Here is a 27,012-nt window from a genome sequence, read left to right on the forward strand (position 1 = left end):
TGAGGTGGAGCAAATGCAACAGTTTTGTGAAAATCTTTTGTCCTATCTATGTAGTACAGTAACGCTCATTTAACGTCAAGCGTGTGAAGTGCGCGTTCTGCTACAGCATCAGGTTGAGGAAAAAAGACTGGTAACTCAACCGATTGGTTTATATGAAAAGCAGAAACTACTTTGGGAAGGAACTTAGGGTTGGTGTGTTAAACTAACTGTATTTGTGTCGCTGAAAGAAGGGTTCTTCAATCAATCAATCAATCAAAGACATTTATAGAGCGCACTACTTACCCGTAGGGTCTCAAGGCGCTGGGGCCTGGTTCTTCTAAGGTTAATGCCTGTAGCTCACAAACTCTCCTCACTGATGTGATGGCAATGAGGCAAGCAACCTTCCATGAAAGAAATTGCAAAGGGCACTTGTGCAATTGTTCAAAAGGTGGACCCATGAGCCTTGTGAGAACAATGCTGAGATTTTATACTGGGGCAAGAGGAATCCTTGGATGTATTGCTCTTTTTAATCCCTCCATGAAAGCTTTGATTAATGGAACTCTCAATAGTGACAGATGTTGCCTATTCTGTAAGTATGCAGCTACCGCGGCAAGATGCAAGTGAATGGATGCAAAAGTTAGTCCAGTTTGCTAAAAATGTAACAGGTAACAGATAATATTTGTATGGAAGCATCTAAAGGTTAAATGTTGTCATTGCAATATACAACAAATCTTTTCCATTTTGCTGCATGAAAAGCTCTGGTTGTAGGCTTTCTTGCTTCCTTTAGAATATTCATACAGTCTGGTGGGATTTTAAATAACCAAACTCTGGGACTTCAGGAGCCAGATTGCTAAATTCAGTTCTTTGTGATTTGGATGTCTGATTTCTCCATGGTTCTGTGTGAGGAGACAGGAGGTGCGGTGCAGCTTTTGATGTGGAAGTAGTGACAGCTCCAATAGGGTGGCGTACCATGGTTGAGGGGGTCGATGAGGGAGCTACTAGAGTTAGTGTAAGAGATGCTAGCCTGAGTTTCCGAACCACACATGGAATGAGCGAGAGATGCGGAAAAGCGTAGGCTAATATCCCTGACCAGTTCATCCATACGGAATTGCAACTTTGAGAGCAGGTGTTGGAACTTGGAGCCGAAAACGTGGGCATTATGTGTTTTCGGCTGTCGCAAACAAGTCTATCTGTAGAAATCCCCATTTTTGGAAGTATGGAAGGAGAACTTGGGGATGAATTTGCTGTCTCCTGCTGAGATGGTCAGCAATTTGATTGTTTACTACTGGGAGATGTTCTGCCAGCAGATAAACCTTGTGATGGATTGCCCAACTCTAAATTGCTTGAGCGAGTGTTGACAGTTGGAGAGAATGTGTCCCGCCCTCTTTCTGCACGTAATACATTGCTGTCATGTTGTCTGTTCGGACTAGGACAGTTTTGCCTATGAGGGGAGTTTGAAAAGCTTGGAGTGCTAGAAAAACCGCTAAAAGCTCCAGATAGTTGATGTGGACGCTTTTGTGTTTGTTGTTCAACAGGCCTTGTATTGTGAAACCTTGGAGATGAGCCGACCAACCTGTTAGAGATGCCTCTGCTGTGGCACGATCTGTGGAATAGGGTCGATGAAAGGGCGTCCTTTTTATAAGTTTTGTGGATTCCACCACTACAGAGAGCGATGGGTATGGCCGTCTACCAACACTAGATTGGTTAATATCCCCTTTCCTATTCGGCTTATACATAAATGATTTAGAAAATCGCATCGGATCTGGAAATGTAGATGCACCCACAATAGGTCGAGGAGCTCTACCAGCCCTGCTACATGCGGACGATTGCGTCCTAATGTTGAGAACTGGCTTATAACCAATTTTAACAATTTTATGAGCGGTCTCGGATTAAAAACAAATGTTGCAAAATCACACGTCATGGTAGCAGGAAAAGCTCCATCTAAAATGAAAATTTATCTAAAGAATGAAACATTATGTCAGGTGTCAACCTTTTCATATTTAGGTATTCTTTTTAATGATAAAAATTCTTGGTCCCACCTAGTTAGTGCTAGAATTGAGGGGTTTAATAAAAACATGGAGGCAATTTTTAGATTCTCAAAAAAATTAGGTTCACACCCCATAAAAGCAATTATTGACACTTACAAAGCACAGACTTGCGCAGTCACTCTATATGGCGCCGGAGTCTGGGGCTGTACTAATACATTGGGCCTCCAGAGAGTAGAGAATACAATGTTACAACGTGTGTTGACACTACCTAAAAGTACCCCTGCCACCATCTGTCATAACGAATTAGGCGTAACACCATTATCCTTTCGTGTTCAGTTAGCACCTTTGATGCTTTGGCGCAGCATCTGGGTAAAAGTGGAACCAGCACTGAATTGTGATATAATTTTAGATTGTCTGAAACCGGACCAAGGAAAAAAAATCCTTGGCTCTTTTATTTGCAAGATTAATTTGAGAAATTGGGATTGCAGGATTGTTTCAGTAGTCCTGGAAAGATATCTGCAATTTCTAAAGCTAAGCTTAAAAGCGACTTCCTTTTATTTTTGAAGCATGTATGAGACTGCCAAAAAAGGGTTGTTGTGCAGTAATTGTTAATTAACTCCCCACATATTGATTTCGACCTCTCTTTTTATTTTAATCAAGCAAAAATGTTTTATCTGATTAGGTTTAGGATGGGTATTGCTCATCTGCTGGTTTCGTACCCATGTGATGTTTACTGTGATGCCAAATTAGATTTGTGTCCATGTAACTCAATCTCTGCACAGAGCACTTTATGTTTTTTGTAAACTGTATCTTAATCCGAGACGCACCTTTTTAAAACCATTACTAAGATTTTTAAACATAAGAAAGTGTTATCCTGCATTATGCCATCTACTCCTTTTAAACGATTAATTCACTCGTCTTATGGTTTACAAGTAGATCTCCTCTGCAGTCCGACTCCATATATTGTTGGAAAATGAATTCCTGGATATTACTTAGGTTGGTTGAAATTTTTTCATGTATACCATTGTTAAATAATGTTTTTATCTGTTCTTTTATCGCCGTCACTAAGCCGAATAAAGATCTTTTGACTGACTGATTAATTTACCCTGTGGCTGATTCCACTGACATGCTAGGCACTCTTGTAAGGGGTGCATGTGAAGCCATGCATGGGGTACAATTGCGATGCAAGACACCATCATTCCCAGCAGTTGCATGAACTCTGTGGCTGGTAAAGTTTAGTTGGGTTGAAACGGTAGAATTATAGCCTGAATATTACGAATTCTGGTTACATTGGGAAAGGCTAGAGCTTTGACTGTGTCTAGACAAGCTCCTACGTAAGACTGCATCTGTGACGGATGTAGGTGAGATTTCTGTGCATTGAACATAAAAGCCCAGTTGATGAAGTAGGTCTATTGTGGTCTGTGTGTGCTGTACACAGTTGTGGTAAGTGCTGGCTTTGATAAACCAGTCGTCTAGATAGGGGAAGACATGAATACACGGTCTTCTGAGATGAGCTGCGACTACTGCCAGACATTTGGTAAAAACTTTGGGCGCTGTAGTCACTCCAAAGGGAAGCACCTTGCACTGATAATGCTTGCTTGCTATCACAAATCTGAGGTATTTGAGATGAGCTGGATTAATTGGAACATGAAAATATGAATCTTTTAAATCTAGAGTAGACAAAATCTGCTTTTTGTAAAAGTGAAAGTACCTATTGACGTGTCACCATGTGAAAGTGTTGACAGTATGTAAAGGTTTAACTGAGATCCAGAATAGGCCTTAGGGAACCGTCCTTTTTGGGAATGAGAAATTACAGAGTTAAACCCCTGAGCCCTAGTACTGTATTGAGATCGGCTCTATTGCTCCTTTTAGTACGAGATTTGACCTCTTATTCTAGCAATTTTAAGTGTTCTGGAGATAATTTGTGAGATTGAGGTGGAATGTTTGGGGGATTCCTGGTAAACTCCGGGGAATAACCATGTTGGATAATTCCAATCACTCATTTGTCTGTTGTTATAGACTGCCAAATGGGAAGAAATTGTTGAAGTCTTCCCCCGACAGGTATTGTGTAGTTGGGGGAAGCATGGCCAAGTCACTGTTTATTAGGGGAAGGGGAGTTAAGGGGTGTGTTGCCCTTACCCCTACCCTTGAAGTTGTTCCCTCTATAACCTCCTCAAAAAAAACCTCAGGAGGGAGAAGACTGGTTGTTACTTTTATAGGTTGAGGTATTCTGGTCTGGGGAATTGATTTGGACCCTCCTCTGTAACAGGAGCGACGAAAGGAGCCTCTGTTGGACGGAGACTGAAGATCCACTCGCGACGAAAAGCGTCTCCGAGCGAGTGCCGCCTTGGAAATTCCAACGCGCAGAACTGATGACATTGCGCGTTCTCTTCGGTGGCGAATAGATCTAACCAAGGCTCTCCCCATCGCAGAAAGAGGCCTTGCGCCACGTCCGAGTTCAGCGCCATTCGTGATCCATCGAGCACCGATGGCTGAGTTCGTCCGCCCTGGCGTTCAGAGAACCTGCCAGGTGTTGAACCACCAGAGTCACGCCCTGATGTTCCAGCCATTGCCAGAGGCGCAGAGCCTCCTGGCATAGGGTCCACGACCCCACCCCGCCCTGTTTGTTGCAGTACCATATGGCGGTGGTGTTGTCCGTGAACACCTGCACTGCACTCCCTCGGACAGACGGGAGGAATGCTTTCAGTGCCAGACGAATCGCCCGCAGCTCCAACAGATTGATATGGAGCCGGGACTCCGCCGGAGACCAGAGTCCTCTGATCTCCGCCTCTCCCAAGTGGCCGCCCCAGCCCTGGAGGGACGCGTCCGTCACAACTACGTGCTCCGGTTGGGGAAGGGAGAGGGATCTGCCGTTGACCCAATCGTGGTCCGTGAGCCACCACTGCAGCTGTCTCGCAGTGCCCTCCGAGATCAGGACATGGCCGGACAGGTTGCCCCGGTGCTGGGCCCACTGAAACTTCAGGTCCCACTGCAGAGCCCGCATCCGCCACCGTGCGTGATGCACCAGAAGGATGCAGGAAGCCATCAGCCCCAGAAGCCGCAGCGTCAACCTGACCGAAACCCGGGATAACGGCCCGAAGATCGGAATCAGGGCCTGTATATCCCGAACCCGCTCTTCGGGCGGGTAAACCCGCAACTGCGCCGAGTCGAGAACCGCTCCGATGAAAAGGAGCTTCTGAGAGGGGCACAGGTGTGACTTCGGCACATTGATGGACAATCCCAGCCGGTGCAGGAGATCCGCCGTAGTCTGGAGGTGGCTGACGACTGCCTGGGGCGAGCCCGCCTTCAGCAACCAGTCGTCTAGGTAGGGGAAGACTGAAACCCCTAACCTCCGCAGGTGAGCTGCGACCACCGCCATCACCTTCGTGAACACCCGTGGGGCGCTGGTAAGGCCGAAGGGGAGCACGGTAAACTGAAAGTGCTCGAGGCCTACCGTGAACCGCAGGTAACGCGGGTGGGCCGGCAGGACGGGGATGTGGAAATATGCGTCCTGCAAGTCCAACGCTACCATCCAGTCTCCTGGGTCTAGGGCAGCCAAGACCTGAGCTAGCGTCAGCATTTTGAACTTCTCCTTCCGGAGGAAGCCGTTGACGTTCCTCAGATCCAAGATAGGGCGTAGGCCCCCTTTGCCCTTCTTGGGTATCAGGAAGTAGTGGGAGTAGCAACCACGTCCTACTTCTGGCCCAGGAACGCGCTCGATGGCCCCCTTGGTCAAGAGGGCCGACACTTCCTCCTGCAGGAGCCGCAAGTGATCCCCCGATACGCGGTGGTGTTGCGGTGGCATGGCTTGAGGGGTCGTCTCGAAGGGGAGAGAGTAGCCCCTTCGGACGATCTGCAGCACCCACCTGTCCGAAGTGACTGTGCGCCAGTGAGAGTAGTGATGGCGAACCCTGCCTCCCACTGGCGTCACATGGGCCGAAAAGCACGGACTAGGAGGGTTTAGAGGCGGATGCTGCGGGGGCAGGTGTGGACTGGCTCCGCCTGTTTCCCTGACCACCTCCACGGCTGTTTCCACGGCCGCCGCCGCGCTGGAAGACAGTTTGCGGCGATTGGCTGGCGGCACGTGTGGGGGCGCCCCTTCCCTGGCCACCAAAGGGGCGAAAGGCGCCCATTTGCTGGCGCGGGGCCGAGAGGCCCAAGGACTTGGCCGTAGCCCTGGAGTCCTTAAAGCGCTCAAGCGCGTGGTCTGCCTTGTCGCCAAAGAGGCGACTGCCATCAAACGGCATGTCCATGAGTGTATTCTGGACGTCTGCCGAGAAGTTGGCGGATCTCAGCCAGGCGTGGCGTCGTAGCGCCACCGTCGTAGCCATCGCTCTACCCAGCGAGTCAGTAGTATCCAGTCCGCACCTGATATTATACTTTGCTGCGTCCCGGCCCTCCAGTAGGGCTTGGCCGAGTTTGGCCCGTACCTCCAACGGACACTCTGGCAGCACTTCCGCCACCGTTTCCCACAGAGAGTGGGTGTAACGGCCCAAGAGGCATGCGGTGTTGGAAGACTGCAGTCCCAAGCTGAGGGACGAAAACACCTTTTTGCCATAGGCCTCGTAACTCTTGGATTCCCGATCGGGGGTAGCCGTCAGGAAGGCGGTCTGGGAGTTAGAGGCCTGGATAACCAGACTCTCGGGGGTGGGGTGGGTGGACAGGAAACATGGGTCGCCCGGGGCCGGGCGGTGGCGTCTGGCCACGTTCCTATCTACAGGCGAAACCCGTAGCAGGCCTGGACCAAGTGCCCAAAAGAACGTCCGTCAAGGCCTCATTAAACGGCAGCAGAGGCTCCATGGAGCATGACTGCGGCTTAAGGACCTCAGTGAGGAGGTTAGTCCTCACGGCCGCGACGGGGAGCTCAAGGCCCAAGGCCTTAGCAGCCCTCATCAACACCACACTATATGTAGCGCCCTCCTCCGAAGCCACGGTCGGAGGAGAAACGAATCCAGTGTCTGGAGAGGTGTCCAGGCCACTGGCCTCCCCAAGGTCTCCTGTCCAGTCCATGTTAGACTGACATTCCCTTGTCAGAGGGTCCTCAGACCCCTCCCAATTCTCCTCGTCCCCCATCTCCTGAGATTCAGGGTCATAAGCGAATGGGGTGGGTTCATAAAATTGAAATTCTCCGAACGGCGTCGAGAGCGGCGCCGACAGGCGTCGTTCCGACGTCGGAACCCAGTGAGAGGAGGCATCGGGGACGGCGCCGCCCGAGGACGACGCCGGAGGGGACACCACACGGACCGACGCCGGGGGGGTCGTAATGTCCACCGGTGACGATCCAGCGCCCGACGAGGGCCTAGCGGCGCCGGGCCCGAAGGCACCGACGACGCCGGGGACGCTGTACCCTGCGGCGCCGAGCCCGAGGGCACCGGCGGCGTCGGGATAGTGGAGCCCTGCGGCGCCGGGCCCGAAGACGCTGGCGGCGTCGAGGCCGAAGCACCCGACGGCGTCGGGGTCGCAGCCCCCGACCCACTAGGGCCCCCAGACGGGTTCACTGGGCCCGAAGGCACCGCGGAACCCGTCGGAGGAGAAAGGGACCTCATGGCGATGAGGAAGCGCTCTATCTCCTCCGGCGTCGCGTTGCGTTCAGCCCAGGGACCGGGGGGTATGGGGTCGAACGCGGCGCCCGCGACTCACGAGGAGCCACGTGGGCGGTGTCACCCGAACCCCCGGCCGCATCGCGGGGGGGGGGGGGGGGGGGGGGGGGGGGAGTCAGAAGAGGGACCATGGGACCGGGACCTCACACTGGGCAGGGCCGACTGGCGGATCTCGAGTCGCCTGCAGGACCGCTCCCGCCTGGCCTTCCTCGAGAGGGCCCGACAGTCGGAGCAGGCCTCGTCGTCATGGTCGACGCCCAAACACATCAGGCACAAGCGGTGGGGATCCGTAACCGACATGGTACGGTCGCACTCATCACAATGCTTGAAGCCGGGCATCCCTAACGGCACTGTCGGAGTCGTAAAGACTTCGAAATGGATCAAAAAAGATCACAAAAGTTTAGAAAAAGTGACTAGGGAACTGCTCTTTCCAGATCTGCGCTGGCTGGCGCGGAAAAAAGAAGAAGAACTGACGTCAGCACGCGGAGGCGGCGTCTAAGTACTCCGACGACGTCATCACGGCGCCCACGACGCCGACGACGGACGCGGAGCCGCAGACGACGCCTACCGACGCGCAAGGGTACTGCTACGCAAAACTTTCCGGATCCAGTCTGACGCCTGGGGATATTCTAAGGTAAGGAATCTATCACTAACGTGTCTCTTTCAGATATTACATTACATTTCCATTGCTGTGAAGATGCTCTGTGCCACCTTGGGGTGTAACCAACATTCGTGATCTGCCTAGCACTGCCATCTGAGTTTGTCCACCCGGGTGTTCAAAGATCCTGCCAGGTAATTCACAATCAGGAAAAAGCCTTAATGCTTCAGCTAACTCCAGAAACCAAGAGTATCCTGGCAGAGCCCCCAGAAACTCACCCATCCAGATTGTTACAGTACAACAGAGGATGTGTTGTCTGTGAGAGCCTGAACCAGCCTCCCTTTGATGGATAGTCGAAATGCCTTCACAGCCAGATGACTGGCCCACACCTCCAACAAGTTGATGTGAAGCCTGGTCTACACCAGAGACCTCCGATCTCCACCTCTCCCAGATCCCCTCGCCATCCAGGCATTCAACCATAATCAGCATTGGGTGGGGAAAGGAGAGCAGTCTGCCACAGACAAACTGAAGTAGAGCTACCACTGCCAGTCTTTTGGAGCCTCCTCTGAAACTTGGAAGGAACCCAACAGGTTCCCCTGGTGGTGGGCCCGTTGAGACTTATGGGTCCACTGCAGATCCTGCATATGCCACCTGGCATAGTCGATTAGCAGGATTGCAGGATGCAAAGAGAACCAAGAAGCCTGAGAGCCGCTCTCATCGAGACCCAGGAACAAAGTTTAAACATTGAGGTAACAGCCCGAATGTCTGGGACTCTTGGTGGTAGAGGGAGGGTCCGAAACTGCACCATGTCCAGGATGGTTCCAATGTAAGGGAGCCTCTGCGAAGGAGAACGTTCTGACTTTGGCACACTGATAGTGAAACTCAATGGTGTCAGGAAGTTTGCAGTCACGTGGAGTTGTTCTACGGCTGACTCTGGTAAGCTTGCCTTCAACAACCAGTTGTTGAGGCAGTGAAAGACTGGAATTCCCAACCTCCAAAGATGTGCTGCACCCACCGTCATCACCTTCATGAACACCAGAAGGGCACTCCTAATGGCTAAAGTGGACATGGCAAATTGAAAATGCTCCTGATCCACTTAGAATTACAAGTAGCGTCTGTTTGGCTGTAGGACATATACATGAAAGTAAGTATTGTGCAGGTCTAAAGCCATCATCCAGTCACCTAGCACCACTACATGCAGAACTTGTGTCAGCATGAGCATCTTGAATTAGTCTTTCTGCAAAATGGCTCTCAAAAGTCTGATATATAAAATAGGACAAAGGCCTCCACACTTCCTCGGCATGAGGAAATAACAGGGGTAACATCCAGTTTCCCATTTTCTGGGCCAGGACCATCTCTGTGGCTCCGCAGGTCAAAACAGCTTGCGCTTCTAAATATTCCTGAGACATCCTCCTCATTCCACTCCATTTCGGGGTGCCTCTGCATTTTTAATCTAAACCCTTTATCGTACTCTAACCAGGCATCCCCAGGGAACTGCCTCTGTGCTAGGTGGATGTTGGCCTCGTATAGCCACAAATCAGCAGCACAATGGGGGAACCTTTCCACTATAATGCATGCCATGATTCTAAACGCATCTAGCCAATTGTCGAAAGACCGCTCCTTTCTGGCCCCGCGCCTTTCTCTCCTGTCCTCCTCCTTCCTGTCGCACATGGTTAGATCGAGCCCCTCTAGCTGTATTTTCAGCAGCGAAAATATGTCTATGAATTCCTTGCGCCATATCCTCTCTTTTACCGCAAGAGGGATGAGACATGCCAAGCCGGTGGCTTTCGTAGTCAGGGACGCCGGACCAGGGGATGGCCTGATGTAATGATCGTTGACTACCCCGCTCGGAGGTGGGCTTCCCGAAACAGGGCCGTAACCCCACCCGGGTAGCGGGGAAATCTGTTCACCTTGGGCGGACAAGCTTACCTGCTCTTGCACTCTTGTTGGTCGGGCCCACCCCGGATCGACCATATGCCACGTGAGACCTGCCGCTTCCTCTGCGCGCTGCTCCCTAGGCCCTGCCACTCCTTGCCCTGTGCCATTAAGTAGCCCCGGCGCCAGCGATTTTAAACATTCCTTTACGATGTTGCTAATATGCTCACCCTTTTTCTTTTTGCTGGTCGTCTCGCCCTGGTCGCTGTCCTCCGGTCTCGACGGAAGAGGTTTCTGCCGTACTTTCCTCTGAGGATTCCTCTTGGATGTTCTCTTCATCGGCGTGTTTTTCAGCTTCTTGGGTGCGGAAGGCCCTGGTTCTTCGTCTGCCTGTTCCACCGGTCTGTTTTCTTTCCCTTTACCCAAATGAGGGTGGAGCCAGTCGTCACCGTGGATGGCCGATAATTCACGGATCTTCATCAGTACCTCTGCCCTCTCGTCTGGCTGGCCTTCCGACATGTCGTGATCGTCTGCGCACTTGTGTGGCTTCTTGGTTTTTTGTGTCTGCGTCAGGACGTCGGCTGGGGCACAGCTAACTGCGTGTGCTTACCCCGGGCTCTGAGCTTGTTGCCGCTTTACCTGATATTCGCTTCGGGGGAGCTGGCACGGCGCGCCGTACTCCAGGAGGCGTCTTCGGAGACGATGACCTGTATCTTCCAACCGTGGCCTCGCCTTCTTCAGCTTTGTCCTTCGCCGAGTCGCCTCTTTTCCTTCAGTCGTTGTTGTTGTCGCGCCGTTCTCCCAGCTCCTCGAAGGCGTTGTGTAAACATCAATCATAATTGCCATATACAAATTATGACACCATCTTGTGATAACAGGTGTCAGTCTTTTTGTGCCCTCCTTAGTTCGAAAATGGGGCTTGTACACAAACCAGTTTGTTGCCAGTCTATTGGTGCTCCAGTGGTTGGTTGCCCACGCCTTCTGCGTGTTGCGGAGGGGAGCTTTCCTGTCGGGAGTTAGGTCCCCAGCTCGCTACCATTTGCGCCCTGCCGTCCGGCCGGGTCTGGGCCGCGAGTGCCGTCTCCTCCTGTTACTCCCCTCCTTTATGCCGCCACGTCACCCTGCCGTGCGGCATTCAAAAGTGAGTGGCCATCCTCTTACACACCGCCCGCCGGTGTGTTTTCTTAGCCAACCAGTGTAGGATTTCCGCTAACGCCCCTTCCCTTATCCAGCACTGCGACTTTGCTGTTCCTTAGGTGTGGGTGGGTCGGCTTCAGTCGTTGTTGTCGCGCCGTTCTCCCAGCTCCTCGAAGGCGTTGTGCTTCTGCTGGGAGGCAGCGTCGCTTAAATCCTCCTGAGCCCTCCATGCAGGCCTCAGGTGAGTCCCCCTGATTGGGGGGTTCAAACAAAGCCAGGTTGACCATTGGGCCCCCTTTGGGGGCGCTCAGGTCAACAGGTCACTTCCGGTCGGGTGGCTGGTGCGCACCCCGCTTCCGCTGGTTCCTGGGCGCATCAAAGCGCCCAGAACCAGTTTAACCCCGCTGGTGGCACCACGAGGGTTATGGCGCCGGCCTTCAAGCCTCCCCCACCCTTACGGGAGGGTGCGGCGGCCTCTGCAATAACCCTCGCATGTGCCTATTCCGCGGAGACCCAAGCATACATACTTACCGGCCCCCGCATTCTGCTGTTGCCAATGGTGGGAAATAATGTCAGCCAACAATAACTGGTATTAGTAGTGGTCGTTGTTGGCCGTAGTTTATTAAAAACCAAAGACATTAATAACACAAACTGGTTTCAAGCAATCTTCCATTTTACGAACAGTAAACATCAATCATAATTGCCATATACAAATTATGACACCATCTTGTGATAACAGGTGTCAGTCTTTTTGTGCCAGGAATGCAAGAGGGGGAATGCTGTACTGTTCCTATGTGGAAGCGAGGGAGGTTTAACTGGCATGACCAAAGGTGTACACGTGGCACCTTGGGGCATCCATTGTGTTGGATGTATTTGCCTCACACACCCCGAGGGATGTCATGCTTCATCATCGGCGTTTGCTCCTCGTCGGGGAGGCGGTGCAATCCCCGACGGGCTCACCTCAAGAGGGGCTCTTTGGCGGAGATCTTTTTACCAACAGCCTTATGGTGAAGTGGGGGTGTGTGGGCAAGAAAATGTAAAGTGATAAGCTGAGAGCTAAAATGTAACTGGGGGTACCGGAATTTACTTTATTCTGGGGGTCCCCTAGCTACAATTAAAATGTGGAACTAGCCTACTAGGTGTCAACACAATTAGGTTGAGTGACGCTGGTAAAGACTAGAGGTCATAAGTGGTCGACATGTTTCTCGCAGTGGGAAAAGTTACCCGCGATTCTTCAGGACCATATAACAAGTGAAAGGAGTGTCAAAAAAGAGGGAACATGCTCATGTCATGTATGTAGTGTGTGTTACCTCTGTGGAGTATCCTATGCCATTAGGTTGGGGACTACAAGCCACATGAGGGTCGGCAGGAAAAGATATCAGGGAGGGCCTTTAGATGAGGCTTATCCTGCCTGTATCCAGGAATCTTGACCTACCCGTCCCCGCCGAGCTCGAGCTGAGTGGTAATCGGTGTCCGTTTGATCAAATGATCAGCCATTCTCCCTGTTTCTTGATAAATAGTCTTTTTGTACCCTCCTTAGTTCGAAAATGGGGCTTGTACACAAACCAGTTTGTTGCCAGTCTATTGGTGCTCCAGTGGTTGGTTGCCCACGCCTTCTGCGTGTTGCGGAGGGGAGCTTTCCTGTCGGGAGTTAGGTCCCCAGCTCGCTACCATTTGCGCCCTGCCGTCCGGCTCGGTCTGGGCCGCGAGTGCAGTCTCCTCCTGTTACTCCCCTCCTTTATGCCGCCACGTCACCCTGCCGTGCGGCATTCAAAAGTGAGTGGCCATCCTCTTACACACCGCCCGCCGGTGTGTTTTCTTAGCCAACCAGTGTAGGATTTCCGCCACGCCGCAGGGAGGCTCACGTCTTACTGCGGCTCCGCCCCCCTGCACCTGGTTCGTGGCTCCCACCTTTCTCATATTTATTTATATATATATATATATATATATATATATTTTTTTTTTAGTTGCAACCTGCGAGTGTCATTGCACCCCACAAGTTATCCCAGAACACCTTCATCCCCTTTTCGGAGAGGTGCACCCCTCGTCTTGCCCGTAGACTTCCGGGCGGCCCGGGTGGATGAGGCCGTGCCGGATTGATTCCAGGCCATTGGCGAGGCAAAACTTGTGCATCGCGACATTTAATTTCCTCCTTGCGTTATCGACGTCCTTGTTGGAATCGGCACCTCTCCAATACTTCCTGCCGATCATTTCGGACCAGACTATCGTTGTGGGTCCCAGCCACGCTGCTGTCTTGGTGAGATCTTTTTGGATGGCCTGCCTGACTGCTTTTCGCCCTAGCCGGGTCAGGTCGTTGCCCCCAAGGTGGATGATCAGGACGTCGGGCAGCCAGGCCGAATCTGCCATGAGGCCGTCCAGCGTCGGCAGTAGCTGCTCCCATCTCATACCCGGCTGCCCTATCCAGCGGATGTACGTCGATTTGGGCCTGCTTATGCTGTGGCCCCCTTGCCGCCACCAAGACTCCATTCGGGACACGAATGAATGTCCCACCACCCAGACCAGCCGCGGGCGTCCCCCTGTCGAGAGAAAGCATTCTGTTAGGTGGCCTTCTGCGCACCGTGTGTACTTACGAGGGGGCTATCACCCTGCCGTGCGGCATCCCAAAGTGACTACCTCCCCCTCTCCCCCCTCGGGGCTTTCTCTCCTTTTTTTAAATTTTTTTTATACGAGGTGAGGGCGTATGTACGACTTGTACGCCCTGGAGCGCCATCTGCCCACCGCCTGGATCCTGTCCTCTGAAATGCCATGCTGCGCTGCTGAGGTCGCTGCGCCGATCCTGAATGAGTGCGAGGCAAACGATGCCGCGCGATACCCGGCTTTACCAAGGCCTTGGCGCATTATGGCTGTAAACTGGAACTTACTCAGGTTCCTTCCATCCTTATGTATAAAGAGGGGGCCCTCCCCAGCTGGTCGTGCCCCCATGTACCTAAATAGCCAGCATACCGCGCAGAGCCCAGCCTCTGGGATGCAATGGAGACGTATCGTCGTCCCCCTCCTTGTCCTGTCCGTTTTGGACTGCCTCAGCGTTAATTCCACTGCCTTCGCCATTGGTTTAATGTCTCTTGCCTGCAGGCATTGCTGCGCTGGGCCCGACTTGCTGGGAGCTACTAATTCGCTGATTCGGAATGCTCCGAAGAAAGCCGTGGTGAATGCCGCCCTAAATAGTAGCAGCTCATATTTGTCTGATATTAAGCCTGTGAGGGCTCCCAGGAGCTGCCCCAGCTTGGCGAAATCGATGGGACGCCTGTTGTCCTTCTTTTTGCCTTCAACCCTTCTTCAGCCTTTTAGGGCCGTCTTAAAATAGGCCGAGGTAGTAGGGTCCTCGCCTGTATAAAGCCTGGCAAAATGGGCGATGGCGGACAAATGCGCCTGAGCCCACGATCTCGTTTTCTTCGACTTAAATGCCCATTGTACGAATTTCTCCACTGCTGTGCGAGTTTTCGCCCTGTCTTCCAGCGATTTTAGCCCCCCAACTCTCATTACCGTGTTAGCGTAAGTCCTGTATCTTCTGTTTGCCTCCGCGGTAAGTGATTGCCCTATTAACCAGGATAAGTCTACTCCCCCAGGTCCCAGAGGGACGGTGGAAAGGGGGTCATCTCCCTGTCCGCCCCATGCACCAGTTCTCTGAACCGCTTCATTTGGGACCGGGAAAGTGCATCTGCTGCCGAGTTCTCTGACCCTGGCACGTGGCGTGCCTTCAGCTCCAGATTCCCTTCCAGCTGTAATTTAATTAACCGCCGCATTAGCCTCAGCATGCTCGGGCATCTCGCTGCGCCTCTGTTAATGTCCTGCACTACTCCCATGTTATCTGACCACAGCGTGAGTTTCATATTTTTTATTTCTTCTCTCCAGATGGTCAGTGCTACAATTATCGGGAACAGCTCGAGAAACGTGATGTTCCTAGTGAGCCCCTGCGCATGCCATTCCTCCGGCCACTGGCTGGCGCATCAACTGTTTCCCAGGACCGCGCCGAAACCCAGGCTTCCGGCCGCGTCCGTGTAAAGAGCTATCTGTTCGGCCGTTACCCACCCCTCTCTCCACATCCGCACCCCATTGAAATCTTGTAGGAACTCGTCCCACACCTGCAGGTCCTGTTTCATGCCTGCGCTCAATCTGATGTGGTGGTGTTTGTGGGTGACGCCGGTCGTTAGCCCTGTTAGGCGCCTCGAAAATACCCTGGCGGGCGGGATTACCCGAGCCGCGAAGTTAAGTCTACCTATCACTCCTTGGATCTCCCTCAGGGTGGCTTTCTTCCGACCCCGTAGCTTCGATACTTCCTCGCGAAATTCCTTTACTTTGTCTGGAGGCAGCCTGGCCGTTCCTGCTATAGAATCCAATTCTATGCCCAGGAACGTGAGCCTCGTGGTCGGGTTTGTCATTTTTTCTTTAGCGAGGGGGACCCCTAGGGACCTGGCTAGATCCTCGAAGGCTGCCAATGCGCTAGTGCAAACTGAGGAACCTGCCGGGCCTGTGAACAGGAAATCGTCTAGGTAGTGCAGTTTTCCACCCTCCTGGTGCTGGTCATGAAGCGCCCATTCTAAGAAAGAGGCAAACTGCTCAAAATAAGCGCATGATATCGCGCAGCCCATGGGCATGGCTTTGTCAATAAACACCTCCTCGCCCCATTGGAAACCCAGTAGGTGGAAACTGGAGGGGTGGACCGGCAATAGGCGGAACGCTGATTCAATGTCCGCTTTCGCCATGAGGGCTCCTATGCCTGCCGCCTTCACCAGCTCAATTGAGTCGTCGACTGACGCGTAGCCCACTGAGCAAGCTTCGGGGTCGATACCGTCGTTCACGGAGGAACCTTCCGGAAACGAAAGGTGGTGTATCAGCCTGAATTGACCTTCTTTCTTGGGAACCACGCCTAGCGGGAAGACGACTATGCCCTCGTGTACCTCCTTTGGGAGGGGGCCCTCAACTCTACCCAGGTTCAATTCTTTCTCTATCTTAGCGCTAACCACCTCGGGGTGTTGCCTTGCCGACTTCAAATTGCTCGCCCCCGCCGAGGGGAGCGGGCCCCGGAATGGAATAACAAAGCCTTGCCCGAAGCCCTCTACCAGTATCCTTGCGTCTGTTTTGTTCGGATATTTGTTTGCCAATCTGCGCAGCCGTTGTGTAATAATGGGGGATCTGGCCAGCTGGCACTTACTAATGTCCACCAGTCCCCCCCTTGCCCCTGCGTTGGGGCTACCGCTTCTTGCTCTTTTCTCTCTTTTCCCTTTTCGATTCGTGTTTGGAACCTTTGCATGCAGCGGAAGCGTGCTTGCCCCCGCAGCTGGCGCATGCGTGTTGAAACTTACAAGAGGAGCCCCATGAGCAGTCCCTTACCTCGTATCTCCAACAGATCGCCTTAGTTGCGGTTGGGGAGTACGATCTCCCGTTCGACCGCCTCTGATATGTACCACTCTTCCCCTTTTGGTATGGGCTCCGAAAGGGCTGGTCGCTTTTGCCCGCCCAGGCCCTAACCTCCTTAGCCGTAAGCATCTTGTGGATGAACCCCGAGACATCCTCCTCATTCCACTCCATTTCGGGGTGCCTCTGCATTTTTAATCTAAACCCTTTATCGTACTCTAACCAGGCATCCCCAGGGAACTGCCTCTGTGCTAGGTGGATGTTGGCCTCGTATAGCCACAAATCAGCAGCGCAATGGGGGAACCTTTCCACTATAATGCATGCCATGATTCTAAACGCATCTAGCCAATTGTCGAAAGTGCGCTCCTTTCTGGCCCCGCGCCTTTCTCTCCTGTCCACCTCCATCCTGTCGCACGTGGTTAGATCGAGCCCCTCTAGCTGTATTTCCAGCAGCGAAAATATGTCTATGAATTCCTTGCGCCATATCCTCTCTTTTACCGCAAGAGGGATGAGACATGCCAAGCCTGTGGCTTTCGTAGTCAGGGACGCCGGACCAGGGGATGGCCTGATGTAATGATCGTTGACTACCCCGCTCGGAGGTGGGCTTCCCGAAACAGGGCCGTAACCCCACCCGGGTAGCGGGGACATCTGTTCACCTTGGGCGGACAAGCTTACCTGCTCTTGCACTCTTGTTTGTTGGGCCCACCCCGGATCGACCATATGCCACGTGAGACCTGCCGCTTCCTCTGCGCGCTGCTCCCTAGGCCCTGCCACTCCTTGCCCTGTGCCATTAAGTAGCCCCGGCGCCAGCGATTTTAAACATTCCTTTACGATGTTGCTAATATGCTCACCCTTTTTCTTTTTGCTGGTCGTCTCGCCCTGGTCGCTGTCCTCCGGTCTCGACGGAAGAGGTTTCGGCCGTACTTTCCTCGGAGGATTCCTCTTGGATGTTCTCTTCATCGGCGTGTTTTTCAGCTTCTTGGGTGCGGAAGGCCCTGGTTCTTCGTCTGCCTGTTCCACCGGTCTGTTTTCTTTCCCTTTACCCAAATGAGGGTGGAGCCAGTCGTCACCGTGGATGGCCGATAATTCACGGATCTTCATCAGTACCTCTGCCCTCTCGTCTGGCTGGCCTTCCGACATGTCGTGATCGTCTGCGCACTTTTGTGTGGCTTTTGTGTCTGCGTCAGGCCGTCGGCTGGGGCACAGCTAACTGCGTGTGCTTACCCCGGGCTCTGAGCTTGTTGCCGCTTTACCTGATATTCGCTTCGGGGGAGCTGGCACGGCGCGCCATACTCCAGGAGGCGTCTTCTGAGACGATGACCTGTATCTTCCAACCGTGGCCTCGCCTTCTTCAGCTTCGTCCTTCGCCGCGTCGCCTCTTTTCCTTCAGTCGTTGTTGTTGTCGCGCCGTTCTCCCAGCTCCTCGAAGGCGTTGTGCTTCTGCTGGGAGGCAGCGTCGCTTAAATCCTCCTGAGCCCTCCATGCAGGCCTCAGGTGAGTCCCCCTGATTGGGGGGTTCAAACAAAGCCAGGTTGACCATTGGACGCCCTTTGGGGCGCTCAGGTCAACAGGTCACTTCCGGTCGGGGTGGCTGGTGCGCACCCCGCTTCCGCTGGTTCCTGGGCGCATCAAAGCGCCCAGAACCAGTTTACCCCCACTGGTGGCACCACGAGGGTTATGGCGCCGGCCTTCAAGCCTCCCCCACCCTTACGGGAGGGTGCGGCGGCCTCTGCAAAAACAGCTTGCGCTTCTAAATATTCTGAAGTCGGTGGAATATGGGACAGGTCGGCAAGGAATGGCAGGGCATATACTTTTTGAATGATCTGGATGACCCATGTGTTGAACGTTATATTTTGCCACCCTGGAGGAAACATCTAATCCTGCCCTCCCCCCACACATGGTGGTCGTCAGCCACCAAGGCCAAACAAAAACAGTTTGAATGTTTAGGTCATAGGGGTGGGGGAATAAGAAGAATGCCCCTGGTGGGGTGAATTTTGTCTGCTTGATCCTGTTCCAGACACGAAAGGACTTGGGTATTGAAGGGCAGTGGGCCTTGGCTTGGGCAGTGTGTCCACCCCCTGCAATAGTCTTGAAAGGGTGGAACCTGCTGGAGATAGTGTCTCAAAATGGTAGAAAGCTCTAAGGAACACAGTATGGCCTGGCTTTCTTTAAAAGGTTAAAACTCCAAACCAGCCTTCTTGCCAAACAAGTCAATCCATAGACTGGCTTGTCGGCCAGAGAGGCTTGCACATTCCCAGAGAAACCAGTGGATCTCATCCAAGTGTGCAGCGGATGCGCCACTCAGGTGCCAACTTCTCTGTCCGAGCAGTAGATATTCTCCAGTCCAAAGCATTAGATGTGCTTTGCAGCATCCTGACTATCCTGGGAGGCTTGAGCTCAATTGGCGAAACATTCCTCACAAAATGCTGTCAAAATCTTGCCAACCATGTCCCCTTAAAGCATAGGTATATCTGTCCACTAAGCAGCAGGCACTAAATGACCTTAGGTAGAGGAGGTGGTCTTGCCATCATCCACAGGGACCACCTCGCTTGTCGAATCAACGAGATAGTAACCCGGGAATCAGAGAGCTGCCTCTTCACGATCCAGCTAGCCCCGACCAGCTCCCTGTCAGGCCTCTTGGTGTACCGGCCTCCCGGCCACTTTGCCCCCTTTGCAGCGACCCTTCTGGAAACGGTTTCCTCCTCGGCCCACCTGACAGCCAACTTCCTAATAACAGGAGACCTTAACATCCACTTCGACGACCCTCTGGATATAGGAGCAGCTGACCTAATTTGCGACCTGGCGGCTCATGGCCTTCTTCTTGCCAACACCGGTCCAACACATATAAAAGGGCACCTACTCGACCCGGTGTTCTCGAACATCCCCTCTCTCCAATTCATTAATTCCCAACCTCTCCCATGGACGGACCATTTTCTGGTCACATTCCACCTTCCTGGGGCTTTCAAGAAACTTCTTAAACCCCCCATCTTCACCAGAGATAGATCTTGGGCCAAACTCTCGGCGGAGGACTGGTCCAAAGCACTTGACTCCTCTACTCCGAGTCTTGTGGAAGATCCGTCCGAGGCTGACATCCAATTCAGAGATTGGATCTCCTCCTCCCTTGACAGTACCATTCCTATAAAAAATCGTGAGATCAAAAATAGGATAAAGGGCCATGCCCCATGGTACACCTCGGAACTTCGAGACCTCCGCAAAGAGTGCAAAAAGGCTGAGAGACAGTGGAGAAAAGACTGGCTCCATAGTAATAAGGACATCTACAACAGCTCGGTAAGACGCTACAAATCGGCCATAAAACTAGCCACGGCCACATTCTATGATAATAGAATAAAAACGCGACCAATTCTGCTAAAGAATCTTACCTGATAGTCAAGGAACTACTTAACATCCCTACAGCATCCGCTGCTCTCCCCCCTCCCCCGGATAGAAGCAAGGACCTAGCCATCTACTTCGATTCCAAAATCCTGCGGATACTGGACTCTCTCCCCTCTATCAGCCCGCTCATTCATGCTGACATTGACGCCTGCACTAACAGCCCGCGGCTGACCTCTTTCAGAGCAGTCTCCCTCGTTGAGGTCACCGCCACGCTGACCAAAATGAAAAGCGGATCCCCCCTGGACCCGGCCCCCGTCAGACTCTTAAAAACCGTGTCTCCCAGTATAGCCCCCACTATCAGGGATCTCATTAACACCTCTCTTTCCCATGGCACAGTGCCTCCCAACTGGAAGAGCGCTGTCGTCAAGGCCCTGCTGAAAAAGCCCCAATTGAACCCTGACGACATGGCCAATTACAGACCCATATCGCTCCTTCCCTGTATCAGCAAGATGGCTGAGAAATTAGTTAACGTGCAACTTTCCCAATTCCTTGAGGCTAACAAAATCTTGCGTCATTCTCAAACAGGATTCCAGCCGGGCCAGGGCACAGACACTGCCCTCCTCTCCGTCATCGAGGAGGCAAGATGCATCCTGGATTCAGGAGGATCAGTGGCAGTGATCCTCCTGGACCTCAGTGCCGCCTTTGATACGGTGGATCACCGTGTCCTTCTCCATCGCCTTGCCAGGGCAGGAATTGTGGGAACCGCACATGCATGGATCGAATCCTTCCTATCCGGTCGTTCATTTCAGGTATGGGACGGCAACTCTCGCTCAGACCCCCTCCCTCTCACATGTGGAGTGCCCCAGGGGTCCTCGCTTAGCCCCACCCTGTTTAATGTTTACATGGCCCCCTTGGAAGATGTTGTGACCACTTACGGGATAAAAATAGTAAACTATGCTGACGACACCCAACTTGTCGTTTCCCTTTCTCACCTGGACAATCACCCAGAAAACCTACTGAATTGTCTGCAAGATATTCACACCTGGATGTGCGAATCTTCCCTGAAGCTGAACGGTGCAAAAACCGAAATCATGCTTCTGGGTAATAAATGGTCCTCCATCCCTCCATCAGTTTGGCCGGACGCCTTTGGCGATATCCCCACGCCTAATAAAGAAATCAAAACTCTAGGATTCTGGTTGGAGCAGGACCTCTCCATGAAGACCCAAGCAGCAAAGACCGCTGGTACATGCTTTGGCCTCCTGCGATCTATTCGCAAATTCTCCCTCTCCTTCCACCTCTATCCAGGAAACTACTGGTTCAAGGGCTTATATTAGCGCGGCTTGACTATGGTAACGCCGCGTACCTTGGCGCTCCTGAATTCACCTTGGTCAAGCTCCAACGTGCACAAAACGCTGCGGTGAGGCTCATTTTGAACCTCCCCCCCAGAGCCTCGACCAAACCGGCCCTCAAAGCTCTGCACTGGCTTCCTGTGCGCCAGCGAGTAGAGTTTAAGGCCCTGTGCACCACACATAAACTCATTAACGGGGCTGGCCCTGCCGCTCTTATAGACATGGTCATCCCCTACAAAGCCCCCAGAAACCTTTGTTCTGACAGCGAACATCTGGCCATAGTTCCAAAATTTAAGAAGTCGCGCACCGGTGGCCGCCGCTTCTCGGTCAACGCCTCTTCAAAATGGAATGCACTTCCTCGCAATCTGCGTCTTGAACCCTGTCACGCCCTCTTCCGTAAAAAACTTAAAACCTTCCTCTTCCCCAAATAGTTCCCTGGTCTCCCTCTCCTGGTTCTCATAATCATACAGGGCGGGGATGCCTTTGGGTCACCAGGCGCTCTATAAATCATGAAATAAATATAAATAAATAAATCAATGACTAGAGGGCTAGACTGGCTGAGAACATCTACCTCTCCAAAGTCTCACTTCAATTTGATGCCCTGTCAAGAGTCATCATGGGAAAAGTCCTGAGTTAACCGTACTGATGGAAGCTTCAAACACCCAACTTCCTGGCGTAGGGTGCAGTGTCAAGAAATCAGGGTTGCTTGGCCCCAGTCTGTGGCGTTTGGCAACCTGCCTGTTCAGGAACAGGGAGGATCAGGGTTCAGACCAGGTACCCATAAGGGTGTCGGACAGGGCTTCAATAAATGGAAATAAGAGTTCCTATTAATTTTGTCCTAGTTGCAAAACTTCTGTTAGGATATTAGTTTTGATTCTATGTCTGGCAGACGTTAAATCCACTACCTCTGCTGCACACCTAAATTGTCACAATGAAGGAGGGACTCTTTTCAGTCGGTTCAGGGGAAAACACAACTCAGTGTGCAGGAAGTGTCCAGCCCATTGGCCTCTTGAAAGTTAATGTATACAATGTCATCCGTGTTGGGGAAAATAGGCCCCCTCATCTGCCTTGTCATCTCCAAAGGAAGCAATTACAAAAATGGGGTAACCCAATAGTGGTCACAGACCTGGGAACAGTCCGATACAAAAAACAGTGGTCCTAGACATTCATTTGAAAATGACACAAATCAAGCTAGAGTATTTTGGTAGATAATTTCATGAGCATCAGTAAAACGATTGATCAGCTCACAGTACTCCATACATTGTCTAAAAGCAAAAGAAGTAGTGCAACAACAATGGTCTACTTCACCAAGCGTTTTATTCTCATATGTGGTGAGTAATCAATAAATTTACTGTATACTATTAAGAGGAAAAGTAGGTTGCTCCAGGGGGAACATGCAAAAGAGAAAGTGCACTGGTGTAGAGGTGGTGAAAGGGAATTTCAAGGCAGTGACATAAGGGAAAAACTATATACATTCAAAAGTAGGACTGGTTATAATTCACCATCCTTCCTGGCCTGGCCATGTTACAGTAAACAACATTCTTTATATACAATTCTAATTTATACAAAAGTGTACTCTTATGTGGCACGTTGGGGTGGGCTCGTGGTCCAGGCTACTTAGGGGGGCGTCTACGTTTCGACCTGTCTTGTGGCCAATGCATGTGGTTTGAACCTCAGCCTTGCGCTCTTCATGACAGTCTGGGGTAACCTGAATAGGTATGGGGCCCTGTCACATACCCGCTAAGGCTCGCGGAATGTGGATTCCTTGCCAATTTCTAGAAAGTCATCATAGGTTCAGAGACCGTATGAGCAATTACGTGGGTAATTGCACATGCAGGCAAGGATGGCCGAACCTTTAATTCAGCCAAGCCGGTAGGTGTGTCTCAGATTTACGGGTTCTTGGCGGAGGCAGTTAACATCGTTAGTTGTACTCAAAAGTTGTATTTTGTCATCGGTGAATGCAGCAGTAAGCAACGAATGCCGAAGCTTCAAGTCAGCTAAGTCAACGTCCTTATTCCGCCCCGGTCGGCTGGATGCTGTCATCTCCAAAGGCTGGATTGCTCTGATCAGTGTCTGAACCAAAAAGTTGGTGAAACGCTGGGATGAAAGCATGTTTCTGTCTGGGTCAGATTGCACAGGGGCTGGGTGCATCAGTACAGTTTCGGGAATAGCCTTGGTTGGGCAGAGATGAATTCGGTTTGGAGTTGGATACTATTATAGGAATGGGGTATGTTGGTCTGGCGTCTACGCCGAAGAGATTGGCGTTGGTTTTGGTTCTGGATTCGAAGTAGGCTTAAGCATCAGAGTAGGTTTAGGAGGCATGGACAATGCAGACTGTGGACCTGCCGGTGGAAAACAGTATGGAGGCATCCGCTGTTCCTGGGGCCCAAACGCACGTCAGAGGGAGCTAAAGATTTGCAATATGGCCTCTCGAAAGCCTTAATCTGTTGCACCAACAGACCCGGAAATTTAGGGTGCATCGGTATCAGTTGCAGAATTGTTTGTTCGACAGGTGGCCAGGAGTGTGATCGTGATGAACCCTGATGTCCTCTCAGTTTGAGTAGTGAGTCTGGGACGAATCTGTAGAACTGTTTGTGCTTCTGCTTTGACTTAACAGAAGACTTGGACTGCAACGTCGACCTTTCACAGGAACATATTCAAGAATAGAAATGGGGCAATGCCCTAGACTTTGTGTGGAAGCCAGACTCCTAAGATTTCTTCAGTGTTCGTTGTTGTACAGCTTTGCTTTACGGTTCCAGATTGCCTGTGGGTCATACTCGCACACAAATTCAAGTCATGTTCCAAACCCAACACCATAGGCGCTCTTTATGGGGATCTTTTACAGGCATCTACTTGCAACAGTGCATACAAGGCTTAAACCATGCAAGTTTAGCAGTGAATATCCTTCTATGGCATGCTGGCAAATATAACTGTCAGGAAAAAAAAAACTAGTCGTGTGGTGAGGAGTGAGCTCCAGATTTGCGTAAAAGGCACAGAATGAAAAGAATGTAGGTCACAGTGCAGGGGTGATACATATATGAAACTCCTTTAACATTTATGGGCCAGAAAGAAGTCTACCCAGAGCCACAAGGCTTCGCTTACAGGAGCCCTGGAACCATGCTGTTCAGACCTTAGAGATTCAGTCTTGCAACTAGGGAAATTTTATAGGTGTGGAACCTCCAGTTAGAAATATCCACCAGAAAGTTTACCAGTAGATGGCAAGCCTCACTTAAGAAGCCATATATTCAAGCATGAATACACTGACCAAAAGGGCCGGGCCGGGAACCCAAAGGACCCCTTGCAATTTTGTCAGACTGGCCAGGAGCAGGTGGGGGGGGAGTGGGGGTACATGAATCACTGCTGAGTAACAATACCAGCCCCAGCTCTGCTGCTTTTGTTACTGGGGGCCGATATCGCAGCATCGGCACCTAGTAACAAAACCGCCTGCCACCCTTTGAACCTCCTGGGCAATCGCCTGATGCCCACTACAGCCAGTCCAGCCCTGAGGACCACCCCGTTTACCCATTGCAGACAGTGGAGAAGTAAATTTACAAGAATGGTATCCAACACATTTGGAAAAAAAGGTCACTGTCCACTAGCAGGTCACATTTATATAGGCTGACATGTAAATGCCTGAAACACAGAAAAGGTGACGGGAGGCTACTTGCAATAAGTCTAACCACTGGCAATCACTTAGGGTAGCAGTCCAACACATTGTTATTCTGCTCACCATGCCACCTCAGTTTGGACCCAGCCATATGCAAATCTGTATTGACCCTGTTCCTCATTGTAACAGTTCAGCCCGATCTGCCAAGTCAGGTCCTCCCTGAACCAGAACACAATCAACCCAGGACCGGTTATGCCCTTGTTATGGGCTAATCAACTGGGTACCGTTTGGTTCCAGTGACACAGTGAGCATGGGACCCACATCTGGGCATACCAATGCCACTTAGTGCAGTACATGAAACACACAAAAGGTGATGGGAGGCTGCTTGCATTAAGTCTAGCCACAGGCAATCACTCAGGTAGCACTCCCACCCATTGTTCTCACTGTGTCAGATTGGCATATGGCTGGATCCAAATTGAGGTGGCTTATAGAACAAAGAACAGTGGGTTGGAGTGCTACCCTGAGCTATTGGCAGTGGTTAGACTTACTGCAAGTAGCCTCCCATCACCTTTTCTGTGTGACCTGTAAATGCCACCATACTCGATAAATTCCATTATATTAATTTGTAACATCTACCCTTCAGGGTAGAATGAACTGCTCTAAATACAATACACATCTTTCAGACAAACTTTCCGTAGCTAAATGGGTTTGCTACATACCTCCATCTAACCACACGTCCAGAAGCAGGTGAGCAGCCAGCAGACAGTAGTAATCTGAATACTGTAAATCTGTTTTCAAGCATGACTTTCCTAACAGTAAAATGAAAATAATCATCATGAAAACAACATCAGAGAAAATGCATGCATCCAAAAGAGCACAAACAGTTAATGCTGCCCTTCTGTACTACTGTTGAAGAATTAGTCTGCCAGTCCTGAATAAACAAACTGATATTTTTTAAGGAGGGGTTTATTCAACAGTTTTAAAACACCCACGATGGGGCACAAGCTCCATCTCAAATAACATACATAATACAGTCATAAGTATCAACATTTGGAAAGAAAGTTAACTTGCACGAGAGTAACACAATATACATTACTTATGATGGCTAATGGTCATAAACCTGTCCTGCAGTCTCATACAAAAAGATCACTCTCTCAACATATAGATAATGGAACTACTTTATTTGAAAACCTGAGTGTGGAAATTGGATAGAACTTTCAGCAAAAATGAACAACAGGTCTAAATCAAATGTATTTTATAGAGAGCATATACAACCGGAGGGGTTTCACAGCAAAAACTAAAAGCATGGGGACCTCATTTTATTTATTTATAAGAAATATAAAAAAAGGAGGAAGAGTTACTTACCTTCATTAAAGATATTTCAGATGGATGCAGAACCTTAGTGCGGTTCATCAGACCATGTCAAAATGAATGTATAGAATGTAAAGCCCACTACTAACTACAATAAGTGTCATGTGTACATTTATGCATATATAAATTAGTTATTTTAAACCATAAAAAAGTACCACATGACAAATGTTGACAGAGGACCATGTAAATACTGCAGCTTCAATGTACATATGGGTATTTATATACAGGGTTTTATTCAAACAAATAAAACATTAACAAGCATGTGTGTTAGTATCTATACAGATATATATTCACTAAAACTGGTTACATGGATGTTCTAGTTGGGGTCAGATTGCCCTCTTACAAAACCAGTGAAATTCAGCAGTTAAAGTTAACTGAGCTAACTATAAGTTACGCTCCCACAATGCACTGCTTAGGACCTCACATATTATATCACTCATTACATGTCAGTGACATCACTAATGACATCTCAAAGTACATGATTGATGGAATCATTGATGACATCATCCAGTGTTTGAGATGTTTTCTAAAGGTGTCTGAGTATTAAACAAATATACTAAGGTACCACAAAAGTTAAATTAGCATACCCTTGTGTAATACTAATGAGTGATTCAATTTAACATATTATGTGAGTGACTGTGTAACTGTGGGTGTCCGTGTAGAAGTGCGTGGCTGTCTGAGGGGATGTGTGAGGTTGTATGGGTGAATACGTGGGTGTGCGAGTAGCTTTGTGAGCGAGTGAGTGGCTGTTTAAGTAGCTGTTCTGGTGAGTAAGACACTATGGGTGAGTGGCTGTTTT

At 50.9% G+C, this 27,012-nt stretch overlaps 1 protein-coding gene across 1 annotated transcript in view; it reads right to left on the reverse strand.

The window, feature by feature from the left end:
• Positions 1 to 27,012, reverse strand: part of NAA25 (N-alpha-acetyltransferase 25, NatB auxiliary subunit) — an 893,576-nt gene that overhangs the window by 403,421 nt on the left and 463,143 nt on the right. Inside the window, exon 13 of the mRNA XM_086943077.1 lies at positions 25,562 to 25,651. Coding sequence (XP_086799203.1) covers positions 25,562 to 25,651 — 90 coding nt within the window. The remainder of the gene's footprint in view (positions 1 to 25,561; positions 25,652 to 27,012) is intronic.

This window comes from Lissotriton vulgaris, chromosome 11, assembly GCF_964263255.1.
Source record: "Lissotriton vulgaris chromosome 11, aLisVul1.2, whole genome shotgun sequence".
Taxonomy (NCBI): domain Eukaryota; kingdom Metazoa; phylum Chordata; class Amphibia; order Caudata; family Salamandridae; genus Lissotriton; species Lissotriton vulgaris.